At 53.2% G+C, this 15,000-nt stretch overlaps 1 protein-coding gene across 1 annotated transcript in view; it reads left to right on the top strand.

The window, feature by feature from the left end:
• The window catches only part of LOC123512917 (mucin-19-like), a 29,844-nt gene that overhangs the window by 4,679 nt on the left and 10,165 nt on the right, over positions 1–15,000 (top strand). The window contains exons 4-14 of the mRNA XM_045269566.1: positions 1–169; positions 822–1,032; positions 1,837–2,041; positions 2,766–3,025; positions 3,601–4,108; positions 5,400–5,662; positions 5,775–11,879; positions 12,061–12,436; positions 12,855–12,974; positions 13,361–13,619; positions 14,110–14,262. The exon at positions 1–169 is cut by the window's left edge and continues 7 nt beyond it. Of these exons, the coding sequence (XP_045125501.1) occupies positions 1–169; positions 822–1,032; positions 1,837–2,041; positions 2,766–3,025; positions 3,601–4,108; positions 5,400–5,662; positions 5,775–11,879; positions 12,061–12,436; positions 12,855–12,974; positions 13,361–13,619; positions 14,110–14,262 (8,629 nt within the window). The remainder of the gene's footprint in view (positions 170–821; positions 1,033–1,836; positions 2,042–2,765; positions 3,026–3,600; positions 4,109–5,399; positions 5,663–5,774; positions 11,880–12,060; positions 12,437–12,854; positions 12,975–13,360; positions 13,620–14,109; positions 14,263–15,000) is intronic.

Below are 15,000 nucleotides of genomic sequence, written 5' to 3'. Positions count from 1 at the left end.
GATGCTGCCGCCGAGTCTGGAACACTTCAACTCCCCTCAGCTGGTAGAACAGTCCGGAGAGAGCAGGTGTCAGAGTCCAGCCCGGGAGGAGAGGAGTAGCAGGCTGTCCAAGAAGAGGCAGGATGGATACACACTGGACAGGAGGGACAGGGAGAAGGAATTGTCTAAGGTGTGTTTTGGTGGTGGTGGTGGTGGTGGGTATATATGTGTTTTCCTTTTCTTTTTCTTTCTCTTTTTTTTGTATCGCGTTTTCTTTTCTTGTTTTTCTCCGTTTTGTTGTTGTGTGTGTCTTTGTTTCTTTTTTTGTATTTGTTTTTATTTTTATTTATTTATTTTTTGTATGTTTGTTGTGTTTGCCTTTTTCTTTTCTTTTCATTTTTTTATTGTTTTTCTTTTTCTTGTTTGCTTTTTCATGTTTGTTTTGTGTGTTTGATGTGTTTTTGCTTTTGTTTTCTCCTTTCTCCTGTTTATTTTTGTTTGTTTTTGTTGTGTCTGTTTGTTCTATTCATTTTATCGTTTTCCCTTCTCTTTTTCGTAGTTGTTGTTTCTTTGTTGTATGTTTTTCTTTTCTTTCTTTTTGTACTGTCAATCTTTTTTTTTTTCCTTTTGGTTTGTATTATATCTGTGTTCTTTCTCATCCATTTATTTATACGTCTGTCTGTCTATCTGTGTGTGTGTGTGTGTGTGTGTGTGTGTGTGTGTGTGTGTGTGTGTGTGTGTGTGTGTGTGTGTGTATTGTAACTGACTATGAATGCAGAAACCAAACCAACTTTAATCTATTCTAACTTAACCTAACTTAGCTTAATCTGACCCAACCCCAGGACTCGGTGAAGAAGAACTTGGACCAGGCGACAGAGAGTGACGGCACCTACTCCTTCCCCTACCGAGTGACACGCAGCACGCCCCACCCTCCCCCTGCCCCTGCCCCGACGCCCCCTCCACTCCCCAGCGCCCAGAAGAAGCTGTCCAAGAGGCTCATGATGAAGAAGGCGCTAATCCTGCAAAACAAAGCCAAGACCATGAGGATGCAGGGTTAGAAATCATTTTGGTGACTTTGGGGGTTAGCAGTCATTTTGGTGATTTGGGGAGGGTTAGGAGTCATTTGGGTGACTTTAAAGAGGGTTAGCAGTTGTTTTGGTGACTGGGGAGAGTTAGGAGTCATTTTGATGAGTTGTTTTGGTGAGTTTTAGAGTGGTAGATTATGTCTGGAATAATTTTGGTAACTTGGAGGGTTAGCAGTTATTTTGGTGATTCAGGGAGGGTTAGGAGTCGTTTTGGTGAATTTGGAGAGGGTTAAGAGTTGTTTTGGTGACTTTTGGAGTGTTAGGTTATGTTAGGAGTCATTTTGGTGACTTGGGAAGTATTAGGATTCATTTTAGTGACTTTTTGTGTGTTTGGTTAGATAAGGAGTCATTTTGGTGACTTGAAGAGGGTTAGTTTAGGTTAGGAATCATTTTGGTTATTTTTGGAGTGTTTGGTTACATTAGAAGTAGTTTTTGTGACTTAGGAGAGAGTTTGAAGTCATTTTGGTGACGAGCAATATTTGGAATTGTTTTGGTGACTTGGGAAATTTTAGGTTAGGAATAATTTTGGTCACATAGCATATACTCAAAGACTCAGTAACAAAACCCCACCACTTTACACAGTTTGGAGTCATTTTAGCGAGTTTAGCAAGGTTAGGAATCATTTTGGTGACTTGGGAAGAATTAGATTAGGTTAGAAGTCATTTTGGTCACATAGCATATACTTCAAGACAGTAAACAAAACCCCACCATTTTACACCCAACACAAACACTTTCAAGTCCTCTCAGCAACACACGCTTCTTTCCCTGTCAGAGCGCAAGAATCTGTCGCTGCGGCGGTGTGAGGTGCAGGTGGCGGACACAGCGGCACTGCAGGGGTCTTCAGTGGCCACGCGCTCCGGCCGGCTGCTGCAGAAATACCGTCTGTCTGCCACCACAGCCATCGCACGCAAGAAAGCAAGAGTGGCCATGCGTTCCTCCATTAGGCCGAAGCAGAAGTTGTCTAGGATTTTGCAGAGGTGTGTGTGTGTGTGTGTGTGTGTGTGTGTGTGTGTGTGTGTGTGTGTGTGTGTATTTACCTAGTTGTAGTTTTACAGGGCCTGGGCTTTATGCTCATGTGGCCCTGTCTCCATATCTACACTTACCCAATTTTTCTTTAAAGCTATGCACACTCTTTGCTGACACCACTTCCTCACTCAAACTGTTCCAAGTCTCAACACATCTTTGCGGGAAACTATATTTTTTTAACATCTCTCAGACATCTTCCCTTCCTCAGTTTCTTACTATGCAATCTTGTGCTTCTAATGTCATATTCTTCTCTCAGGATCAGAGTGTGTGTGTGTGTGTGTGTGTGTGTGTGTGTGTGTGTGTGTGTGTGTATTTACCTAGTTGTTTATTACTGGGTTTAAGTGGGGTTCATAGTGACCTGTCTCCATATCTACATGTATCCAACTTTTCCTTAATCCTTTCAGTATCATGTTGCATTTCTTTATTCATTCTGGTTACTATTTGGTGATTTTATGTAGCATCAGAAACTCATGTGGAGGATTAAAATGGTGAAGGCTCTGACCATTAATCATGAGACCTCCATAGACCCCTCCTAGTGTAGATAAAATGGTCAAATCAAATGCAAATTTCAAGGTAAAAAGTGTCTTAGTATTGAAGGGGTTAACTGTATGATATACCTGAAAATTACCCTAACTTGACCTAACCTAACTTAACCTAACCTACTCTATACCACAGACTTGGCGGAACAGCACTCACAGCAGACTCCAGAGTGCCGAGAATAACACGGAGCCAAGCAGAGGGGCGGAGTGAAACCAGTGTGGGGGCGGGGCGAGGGGAGGTGGAGGGCAGGGTGAAGGAGAGGAGTGAGGGAGTGGGGAAGATGAGGAAGGAGAAGGGGGAGGATGCGACACAGTTCCCTCGCCCCGTCAGGTTGGTGCGACCCAAGCTGCATGGAAAGGTCATCGTCAGAAAGGTCGTTAGGGTCACTCGGGAAGGTAAGAGGTCATATTGTTTGTTTGTGTGTGTGTGTGTGTGTGTTTTGGTTTTCTTTTTCTTTTTTTTGTTGTCCCGTTCGCTGGTGATTTTTGGCTTTTGTTTTGTTTTTTTCTTCATTCATTCTTTATTTCATTCCTTTGTTTCTTTTCTCCCTTTTTATCATTTATGTTCATTTCTCCATTTTTCATTCATTCATTTATTCATTTACTCCTTTCTTCATTTATTCTTCATTCTTCCATTCTTGCATTGTCTTTCATCTTTCCTTCATTCATTCCTTCATTCATTCCTTCCCTCCAACATTAATTCTTTTAATTATTTTCTTTCCTTTCTCTTGTAAATAGAAAAAAAGAAAAAGAAATTAAAAAGACGAGAAAACACACTAGTTCCAGTCCCTTTACCCTGACACACACACACACACACACACACACACACACACACACACACACACACACACACACACACACACACACACACACACACACACACTAACCCACTCACTCACTCATTCATAGACTGCAAAGTTTGCAAAATCTTTCTAACTATCTCACTCACACACCAAATTTTCCTTCCACAGCACTGAAGAACACAGAAAACGGCACTAACCACGTGGACGCCAGCCCCACAACATCCCCAGGCCAAGCAGCATCACCACCCCAGTCCCCCGACCAACTCCCACTGGCCAAGAGACTGCGGCGTAGCACCCAGGACGCTGCTGTCACCCACACACCCACTGGGAAGAAGGGAGCTGCCACACATTCGCACAGGAAGACAGACGCACCCGCACACCTTGAGAACGACAAGTGTACACCCCACACAAGCCTGGAAAACACTGTCACATCTACCTCAGGGTCAGAAACACCAGCAAACACACCCACAAAGAATGCACACACACCCAGTAAAAACGCACACACACCCCATAGGTCCTCCGCCACTTCCTCCCCCACGGTTTCCTCCACTTCGTCGCCACATAATACAAGATCCACGCCGGCCAAGCCCTCGCCGCACTCAGCAAGTCCAAGCCGCAGGTCAGCTAGGGATGAACGCTCTGCCACCAAAGAACATGATGCTGATAATGAGGAGGAGTAAGTTTGTGTGTTTTGTTTATTCTGGTCGTAGTTTGTTTTTAGTTTTCGTTGGCTTGTCTCAAAATTTATTCATTCGTTGGTTTGTGTGTTTGTTTTGTGTGTGTTTTTGTGGTTGGTAAGTCTATTTATTCATTGATTTTGTGTGTTTTTTGTGTTTTTTGTGGTTTATATTTATTTTTCATCTCTGTTGGTCTGTCTCTTTAAATTCATTAGTTTGTGTGTTTCTGTCTTGAGTTTTTTCTTTTTCTTATTGTGCTTGGTGAGTTTTTTTATCATCTCCATTTGTCTCTGTCTCTGTCATTGATCTCTAAATTTATTCATTGTTTGGTTTGTGTTTTGTTTTGGTTTGTGGTTGGTAATTATTGTTTTTCATCTTTGTTGGTCTATCTCTAAATCTATTCACCTGTTGGTTTGTGTGTTTGTTTATTGCAAGTGGTTTTTTTGTAAGTATTTTTTTTCCTCTTCATTTGTCTGTCTGTCATTGATCTTTCTTTAAATCCATTCATTCATTGGTTTGTGTGTTTTTGTGATTGGTAATTATTTTTCATTTTCATTTGTCTGTCTCTCTAAACCTATTCATTCGTTGATTTGTGTGTTTTGGTTTTGTGGGAGTGTTTTTTTTTTTTCTTTCTTTTTTTTGTGGTCGTTAATTTTTATCATCTTCATTAGCCTCTCTGTCCCTTTGTATACCTATTTATTTTGTATATCTGTTAATCCTCATGTCCCTTTCTCTGTCTCATTGTGTACGTCGACTTGTCTGTCCTTTTGTCTTCCCTCTAAGGCTCATATTCTGAACACTTCCACGCTGCACCTTCACTATTTTCAAAGGGCTCTAATTGATGTAATGAGTTTTTAAGGATGTTTCTGTAATTCTAGTGGCATGTTGACTTGTTTTCTGCATTATCAACAAGAGAAACACTCTTTAGAACTCATTTGATTGTCTCTGTGGGCTTTGAAAATGGTTGCATGGTGAGAGAGGGAAATGTTTCTGAATAATGCGCAGTCTTTCTCTCTCCCACCACTTTGTCTTGTTTAAATCTCTCATCTTCTTGGTAATCATTTTCTCTTTCGACCAACAACTTTGTCTTGCATCAAATTCTTTCTGTTTTTCACCTTGTCTTATGTCTGATCCTTTTTGCCTTTCACTTTGTCTTGTGTAAAGCTTTCTATCCTTCACTTCATCTTGTCTGAATCCACCAATCACCTCTTGTGCCTATCACCCTCCCTTCTGTCACACACACACACACACACACACACACAACCAGTAACACTCACCACCTACCCGCAGAAGGACGCCGGTCATTCGCATGCGCCCCAGTAGGAGGAGCAGGGAGGGCACCGCACCCTACCTCCACCTGGTGAGTGATGGGCGAGGCAATGGCAAGTCCCTCACAGCAGCAGTAGTGGCAGCAGCAGGGGTCACCACACAGGACCACCACAGGGAGGAGGAGGACCAACACCAGGAAGAGCAGCAAATGGAGGAGGAAGAGGAGGAGGAGGAGGAGGAGGAGGAAGGGAATGGTGCAAATGTCAAGGGGCATAACAGGACCAGTAAGTGTGGCTTTGGTTTGTTTGTTTGTTTGTTTGTGTTTGTGTTTAAGGTTTGAGTGAAGTGTGTTGTTGTTGTTGTTGTTCTGAGCCAGTAATGGGTGTGGTCTTTCAGAAGAAGGCGACGGGGCACAGAGGCCTCAGCAGGGCGGTGCCGGGCCACACGAGGCATCCCCGACAGAGTCCCCGAGCAAGACGGGTGGCCGCAAGATTCTCAGGAAGGCTCGGGAGGCGGAGACGGACAGACAGAATTCCGAACCTGAGAACGTGCGGGTGACGAGACGAACGCCGGCTAAGGATGAGTCAGGCGGCGGCCGGCGACCCCGGCGAGGCGATACAGCTGAGGGCACCACCAGAGCCACGGCACGCCCTGAGGCTACACCGGCTGCCTCCAGGAGCCTGCGGAGGACGAGGAGTGACGCTGATGATGCGATGCGGAAGGTGGCGCCGCTGCCTACCCGCCGCGCCTCACTGGAGACGGATGGCCTGACAGAGGCCGGCAAGCAGCGGCGCAAGGCCCGGTCAGACCCCGCCAGCCACCAGGACAGCGAGGTGGAGGAGAGTGAGCGGCTGTCGACCAACACTCGATCCAGGAGGGAGCTGAGGCGGGCTGGCCATGCTGAGGCCATCCCCGCCAGGAGGTCAGAGGAGAATGACAAGGCAGCCAGGACCAGGGTGGGCCGGCATGGTGGTGGGGAGGGGCATGGTGGCAGTAGCAGTGGCGGTGGCTCCCTGAGGGATGTGTCGCCGGAGATCGCCAAGCCGACAGACCTGGTCACCATTAACGACCTGAAGCCCAAGGTGGAGGCGGAGATGCTGCCTGCCAAGAGAAACTGCAGCAAGGTGGAGGCCGTCAAGGAGGAGGCCGCCGCCCTCAAGGATGAGAAGGAAGACAAGGCAGCCTTGGAGATAAAGATGGAGGCCAAACCTACCACCACACCCCAGAGGACTCCTGATGCTGGCGACAACCTGCATGGGCCAGGAGGCAAGTCCCGGCGGGCCGTGACACAGGAGAGACGGCCCGAACAGCATGTGTCTCGGGAGAGCACCAGGCAGGCGGCCCTGCGGCGCACAACTGACAAGTCTGACAGCGGCAGTGAGGCAGCAGAGTCCCGCAGTGGCAGCAGGAGTCGCAGCGGGTCTCTGGGTGGCACGGAGCCCCTTGCCCCGGAAGACAAGAAGGCCACCGCTGCTGCTGCCCCACAGAACCGCAGGAAGTCCATTGGCGGGCGGCGGCGCAGCAGCAACCACGACGAGGCCAAGCTGAATGAGGTACTGGAGAGCGTAGCCAAGGACTTTGAGCGGGACATTGACGGCGACCACTATGACAAGATGGAGAAGGACCTCATGATGGGCAACAAGTCCCCAGACAAGAACGGCGTCGCACCGCCCCCGGACCGCGACGAGGCCGACACCTGGGATGACCACACTGCCAATCCCAACGATGGTGGCAGTGCGGCAGCCAGAGGGGGGGTGGGGCAGGGAGGAGGCGGCGGCGGTGGGGGCAGCCCCAGTCCCCGGAGAGGCACAGCCAGCAAAAAGCTAAGTGACGTGGTGCGCAGCCTGCAGCGAAAGGCGGAGGGCCCTGGCACGCCCCCCGCCCCGGACAGACCCACCTTCCTGCGGGACTTTTCCTCCTGGACTGATGACAAGCAGAGGCAAGTAAGTTCCCCCCCGGTAGCCCCCCCAGCAGGCACCCCGCCCCTCGACACCCCCCCACCACCCCTAGGAGCCGCACTCGGGGGGGAAGGGGAGGCAGTGCAGGACCCTGCCACTCCTCCTCCTCCTCCCCCTCCACCTCCACCTCTTCCTCCAGCACCCCAGAGATCTGGCATGACCAAAGTACAACAGCCTCCCTGCCACCCTGCCCCACCCACCTCATCTCCTCCCACTCCCCCATCCTCCTCCTCATCCTCCACCCCCTCATCCACATCCTCATCCTCATCCCCATCCACCACCAGTGAGGATGCCCCACCCGCCGCTCTTCCCCCATCCGCCATGCCCCCGGAGCCCCTCCCCAGCCTGGGCAAGTGTGTGTCAGCCAGGCTGGTGCCGGCTGGCCAGAAGGCTGCTGTGGGGCCTGGCAAGGTGGCAGCCCTGGAGCAGGTGACGGTGCTGCCCAGCCTGCCGGTGGCCGTCAAGACCCCAGCAGCCATCAGTGTGGTGGGGCCGGGGTTCCCGTCCCCCCTGGCCGTCTCCCGGGTGCCCCAGGCCGTGACCCTGTCCTCGGTGAGCAGTGGTGCTGTGGTGACCAGTGGCCCCAAGCCCCTGGACCCCGCCACTCTCAAGTGTGGCCCCAAGCAGCTTTATATTGCTCCAAAGCCTCCCACCTCCTCCTCCGCCTCCTCCTCCCCTGCACCAGGCCTGGCCGCAGTGCCCCCTGCCACCCAGTTGTCCATCTCAGTGCTGCCTCCCGGCACACAGAAGCCTTCCCCCAAGCCAGTACAAATTGCTCCCAAGCCCCCCTCCTCTGCCCCCCACCTGCACCCTGGCACCCCCATGCTGGCCCCTCAGGCCGGCCCGATGCTGCAGGCCCAGGTGCAGCCCCTGGGCCAGGCGGTGCACACGGTGCAGGCCATGCAGGCCCTGCCCCAGCCCATCCAGACAGTGCAAGCCATGGCCCACGGGGTGCCCATGCAGGCCGTCATCACCCAGGCTGTGCTGAACCCCACCCACCTGGTCACCCCCTCCTCCCCTGCCAAGATTGTCACCCAGCCCGTGTTTGTCACCTCCCCCACACCCACTGCCACCCCTTACACCCTCACCCCCCAGCAGGGTGCTCCCCACCACCACCACTTGGCAGGTGGTGTGGGGGCTGTGGCCCGGGTGCTGGCCCCTGCTGTGGTGGGCAAGGTGTCTGCCAAGCCCCAGGCCCTGGTGGCCTCCAAGACCACCGACACCTTGGTTAGCCTGGCCCCCAGTGGCGGGGTGCGGCCCATGGTGCCCTTGGGCCAGGTGGCAGCGCCGCACCACCACCACCACCACCACCACCACCAGCACGCTGCACCACAGATCCTCACCGTCAATGTAGTGCCGCTGGCCACCACACACGTGCAGACCATGGCAGGCCAGGCCAGCCTGCTGGCCAAGCCCATCACCACCACCCTCACCCAACACCAACACACACTGCTGCCCGCTGCCGCCGCTGCACCAGAGGCTGTGTCCTGTGCTGCTGCCACCCTCCTCTCCACCACCACTGCCACCACTACCATCACTGCCACTGCCACTGCTACCACTACCACCACCACCACCACTGCCTCATTACAAGTTACTGGTGGGGGTGGTGGTGTTACAAACACCTGCCTGAGTAGTGGTGTAGCCCAGGGTGCACTACTGTCAGGCACAGTACATGGCACCACTACCACTGTGCAGGAAACACCACAGACAGGCACCCCTGCTAATGGTAGAGGTGGTGGTGGTGGTGGCGGTGGTAGCGGTGATGGTAGTGGTGGCAGTGGTGGTGGTGGTGGTGGTGGAGGAGGAGGAGGAGGAGGAGGAGGAGGAGTAGGAGTAGGAGTAGTAGTAGGAGGAGGAGAGGGACAGATAGTTCTCTCCACCAAGCCACCGCCACCACCACCACCACTACCGCCACTGCCACTGCTGGGGGACAAGGCAGTGGGTGGAGGCAGTGTGCTGTGTGGTGGCCAGGGTGTGGCAGCGGTGTGCACCACCGGCGTCACCACCACCAAACCACTCAGGCCATGCACCACCACGCCAGCCACTGCCACCACCACCTCTGCAAACACCACCTCCACCACCACTACTGCCACTACCTCTACCACCACCACCGCCACTACCACTGCCACTACCACCGCCACTACCACCGCCACTACCACCGCCACTACCACTGCCACTACCACCGCCACCACCACCGCCACCACCACCGCCACCACCACCGCCACCACCACTGCCACCACCACTGCCACCACCACTGCCACCACCACTGCTAACACCACTGCCACCACCACCACTAGCAGCCCGGTGCTGCATAACCACGTGGAGGGCGTGGCCAACACACCATGCAGTGCGGAGATGGGTGAGGTGGGACGGGGCATTGCTGCAGCCAATGTGCGGGTGACTGAGGTGTGCAGGGCTGGCCACAGGAACAGCTGCCCTGCTCCCACCACAACCCGGGGCACCTCCCCTGCTCTGATACCGTGCCGACCATCACAAAGCCCCTGCCCCGTCACCATCACCACAATAGGTGGGGCGCCACAGCCTGTGTGGCCCTCCGCCCTGGCCCATCGCGTGTCCACTGTCACCCGGCCACCTGGCTTGCCTGTCAGGCTGTCTTCAAGCATCAGCATCACACACCACAAGGTGGGGGCAGGGCGGGGCTCCTGCCCTGTGCCCCTGCAGCCACGGGACACCATGGAGAGGGCCGCTGGGGGCGGTGCAGTGGTAGGTGGCAGGCCGCGGCCAATAGTGGCTGCCGCCAGGGTGGACATCAGAAAGGTGGAGCGGCCGGCTGCTGTTACCACTGAGCCCTGCTCCACCATCCCCACCCCGAGTGTGTGCCCCACCCCAACCCCACCCACCACAGCTGTGGATGCCTCCACCCACACTGCCCTGCCCCACCGGGATCAGGACCAGGCCACCCCCACACCCAGGAATGAGGTGGAAGCCAGTCTGGCTAAGACAAATCTGGCAGATGGCCCCCACCCCGGCGAGGAGGAGGGCCGGGCCGGGGACAAGACAGCAGCAGCAGCAGTAGCGGTGGTGGCCAGCATGAATGGGCGGGAAGAGGGGGAGGCGGAGCGGGGTGGGCGGCGCAAGGAGCCCCTGCTGAGGCGCAGTCTGTTCAGGACTAAGAGTGGCGAGGAGAAACGTGGCGGCGCGGCAGCCATCTACCGCACCAGGACGTCTGAGGTGAAGCGGCCTTCAGGGGCCTTCTCCCCCCTGCATGAGAGCAGCGTGTACGCCTTTGAGCTGGAAGAGGCACGGCCCGAGGATGCTCTGCCCTTCTCCCAGCGCATCAGGAACATCCAGCCCTCACCCTCAACCTCACCTGCCGCCTCACCTGCCAAACCCACCGCTGCCACCACCACCGCTACCCTCACCACTGCCGCCAACACCACCAATGCTGCTGCCACTACTGCCAAGCCGGTGCCTCCTGTGCCCCAGCAGCCCCCTGCCAGGACTCCTGTGCCGGGCATGAGGAGCCCCGTGGTGCGCCTGGCCCCCCTCATTGTGGGTAGACCGCGCCCCTCAGTGGGAGTGCTGCCCCAGCCCCTTGCTGTAGGCAAGAAGACCACCACCACCACTGCTACTGGCACCACCACCACTGGCACCGGCACCCAGCCTATATTGGCCAGTAGGGCTGCTGGGCCCACTGTGCCAGACAACACTACAATGCCGCCCAAAGGTGCCACCAAGACCACCAAGTCGCCCCCCACCACACCCCAGGAGGGGACCAGGGTGGGGGCTGAGTCTGAGGACAAGGAGGCCGGCAGCAGTGGTAAGAATGGCAGCAGCAACGGCAGCAGTAGCAGCAGTGGCAGCGGCAGCTGCGGTGGCAAGAATGGCGGCAGGAGGAATGTGAGCAGCGCATCCATCGCCATCCAGTGTGACATGGATGAGGGTGTGGCGGCAGCGGCGGCAGAGGAGGGCGGTGTGCGGGCCAACGAGAGCGGCACGCAGACGGACGGCCCGGCCAAGTTCCCGCTGCCGCCCAACGCCTCACCCTTCTACTACCTGCCCCTGGCCATGGCTGCCCTGGGGGAGAAGCTGCCGGCACAGCTGGTGCAGCAGATGCTAGCCAAAACCCAGGGCCTGGTGGGGGCTGCTGAGGCTGGTATGATCCTGCAGCAGGCAGCACAGCTGGCCCAGCAACACCAGCAGAAGCTGCAGCAGGGCCTGGCTGCCCCCCCACCCAACACTGCTGCCGTCAAGCCCATCAAGCCCCCCATCACCCCCCTAGTGTCCACCAACACCACCACCACTGCTGCCGCCGTTAGGCCTCCCCCCAAGCCCCAGGAGTGTGTGGCAGCAGCAGCAGCAACAACCTGCTGCCCCACCACCACCAACACCACCACCACCACCATTGGGACTGTGCCCACCCCATCCACCACCACTGCCACTACCACCACCGCCACCACCACCACAGCCCTCACCACCACTGCCACGCTCACCACCACTGTCCCCTCTTCCACCACCACCACTGCCACCACCGTCACCACCCAGCCCAGCATCACCACCACTACCGCCACCACCACCATGACAGTCACCACACCCCCATGCACCTCAGCCTCACCCACAGTGCCAGTATTACCAACCCAAACATCCACCACCACCATCACCACATCCATCACCACCGCCACCATCACCACCACCACTACCAGCCTAGTCAGTGCCAGTAAGAATGCTAAGCCTGTTCATGTACCTTCTCATAGACACCACACTACCGCCACACCCACCACCACCACCACCACCACAGCGGCCATCACCACCACTGCTGCTGCCGTCACACAGGAACCGGAGAGCGATGGGGCAGCGGGGCAAGCCGGGGCGGGGCAGGGCGCGGCAGGAGGGACGGGGGCAGGAGGAGGAGCAGCCCCCGACACGCAGGAGAAGTGGGCGAGCCACCACTCTGGCCTCCACCCGCGCCACGGAGTCAGACCTTCAGGAAATTGAGGAACTGAGACGCAGCAGACGAGCCAAGAGGGCGGCCGTGGCCCTGGCCAAGGAAGAGGGCTGGAGCTCCTCCTCGGAGGCGCCCCTCAGCCCTCAGATGTCCCCAGATACCCTCAGGGGATGGCCGCCCCCTAGGCTGACCAGGTGGGTGTAGTGGTGCTGTTGGTTTTCTTGCTATCCTAACCTAACCTGACCTCTTAACCTCTTCAGTACTGGGACACATTTTTACCTTGAGATTTGTGTACCATTAGACCATTTTATTGACATTAGGAGTGTCTATGGAAGTCAGAAGATTAATGGCTACAGTCTTCACTATTTTAACCCCCACATAAGTTTCTGAAGCTGTATAATATCACTAAATAGTCAGCAGAATGAATATGTAAATGCTTCATGGTACTGAAAAGGTTAATATTTCTGGATAGTGGCAGAGAAAATTTAATGCCTCAAAAACTCAATTCCTCTTCTGTTTAATCTGTTTTGTTACCCTTGGCCAGTTTCCTTCACATAGAAAAGTGAAAGTAAAAATAAAATGAATATCTCATTTCTTTCCGTCACCACACAGCCCGACGCCCTCCCAGAGTTCAGAGGGCACCACCTCCTCCACACCCTCACAGCGCAGCAACCGCCTGTCTTCCCGCAGCCGCAGACAGTCTCCGGCCAGCACCTTCGACTTCAGCATGAGGTTAGCCAATGACACACACACACACACACACACACACACACACACACCTCATGGTAACCTCTCAGCTCATCACAGTGCCTTTCAGCATATCTCAGTGCCACACAAACTAGTGACATGCAAGGACATTTCTACACACCATGGCACCCTCTCAACTCATCACAGTGCCTCTCAGGTTATCTCAGTGCCACTCAAACCACTGACCAGCAGAGACATTTCCACACACCATGGTACCCTCTCATCTCATCACAGTGCCAGACTACTGAACAACATAGACATTTTCACATACCATGGCACCATCATAGCTCATCACAGTGCCAAACTAGTGAGTTACATAGACACACTCACCATGGCACCCTCTCATCAGTGCCAAATAAACCTCTTTCCAGTGCCAGTCGCAGCTCAGCCCCCAGCACCCCGGCCAGCCAGAGCAGCTTAGGGACAGGAGGGGCGAGTGGCAGCCTGGCCGACAAGACCCTGGCAGATCCTAACGCTGGGTACACATGTGACAACTCCATCCTTACAAGGGCGCCCTCGTTCTTCCCATCCGAGGAGGAATTTACTGATCCGCTTGACTATATAGAGAAGATTAGACCAGAGGCGGAGCAGTTTGGGCTGTGTCGCATTGTTCCACCTAGTAATTTTAAGGTGAGAGGTGGATAAAGGTGGTTTGGGATGTAGGTGGAGGTGTCAAGGTGTTCGGGTGTGTTTGGGTGTGGGTTGTTTGTCTTTTGATTCTTTTTCTCTTTTTTTTTCTTCTTTTCTGTTTTTCTTTCTCAAATTGTAGTGTTTGTTTTGTTTGTTTTATGTGGATATGTGTTTCTAGTCTTATTTTCTCTCTCTCTCTCTCTCTCTCTCTCTCTCTCTCTCTCTCTCTCTCTCTCTCTCTCTCTCAGTTAAGATTGATTTTGCTCTACACTGCGGTCAATAAATTATCTATCTGTCTATTTATCTATCTATCTGTCTATCTATTTATCTATGTTTCTATCTGTTTATCTCTGTGTGTATGTTTGTGTTTATCTATATACCTGTTTGTCTCTCATCTGTTTATCTATCTGTCTACTATCTATCTGTCTGTGTGTGTCTGTTTGTATGTCTGTATGTCACACTAACCCCCCTTCCCGCCCGGTCCCCACAGCCTGAATGCCGCGTGAATGACGACATGCGTTTCACAGGCAACAACCAGTACGTTCAGAAGATGATGCATCGCTGGGGGCCAAACGTGCGCACCCTCAGAGCCATCCGTCGGTGCCTGGCAAAGCAGAACATTGAGCTCACCACTAACCCCCTGGTGAGTGCCATCCGGTGCCTCCCTGTGCCTCCCAGTGCCTCTGATATACGGATTTGCTTTGTTTTTGTGTTAATCGTGTTTTATTTAGTGACTATTCAGGGATTTCCTTATGTAGATCTCATGACTTTGTTTAGCTTGTAGAAATAGATAGATAGGTGTGATAGATATAATAGACAGATAAAGAGAGAATCATTATCCCAGAATATATAAATAGGTAGATAGAAATAACTCTAATGATTCTCCCTCATAAGTGTGTTCAGGTCATAGGGAGATGGAAATAAAGAAGAAAGATTGTAGAAGACAGATAGAACTAGGAATGTGTCACCAATCCTTATGTAGAAGAGAGAGAGAGTCAGGTATGTGTCACCAATCCTTATGTAGAAGAGAGAGAGAGTCAGGTATGTGTCACCAATCCTTATGTAGAAGAGAGAGAGAGTCAGGTATGTGTCACCAATCCTTATGTACAAGAGATAGAGTCAGGTATGTGTCACCAATCCTTATGTAGAAGAGAGAGAGTCAGGTATGTGTCACCAATCCTTATGTAGAAGAGAGAGAGTCAGGTATGTCACCAATCCTTATGTACAAGAGATAGAGTCAGGTATGTGTCACCAATCCTTATGTAGAAGAGAGAGTGAGTCAGGTATGTGTCACCAATCCTTATGTAGAAGAGAGAGAGAGAGAGAGTCAGGTATGTGTCACCAATCCTTATGTAGAAGAGAGAGAGTCAGGTATGTGTCA

Source organism: Portunus trituberculatus, chromosome 4 (assembly GCF_017591435.1).
Source record: "Portunus trituberculatus isolate SZX2019 chromosome 4, ASM1759143v1, whole genome shotgun sequence".
NCBI lineage: Eukaryota > Metazoa > Arthropoda > Malacostraca > Decapoda > Portunidae > Portunus > Portunus trituberculatus.
Note: the sequence above shows the minus strand (reverse complement) of the source record. Positions and strands in the feature narration are given on the sequence as shown.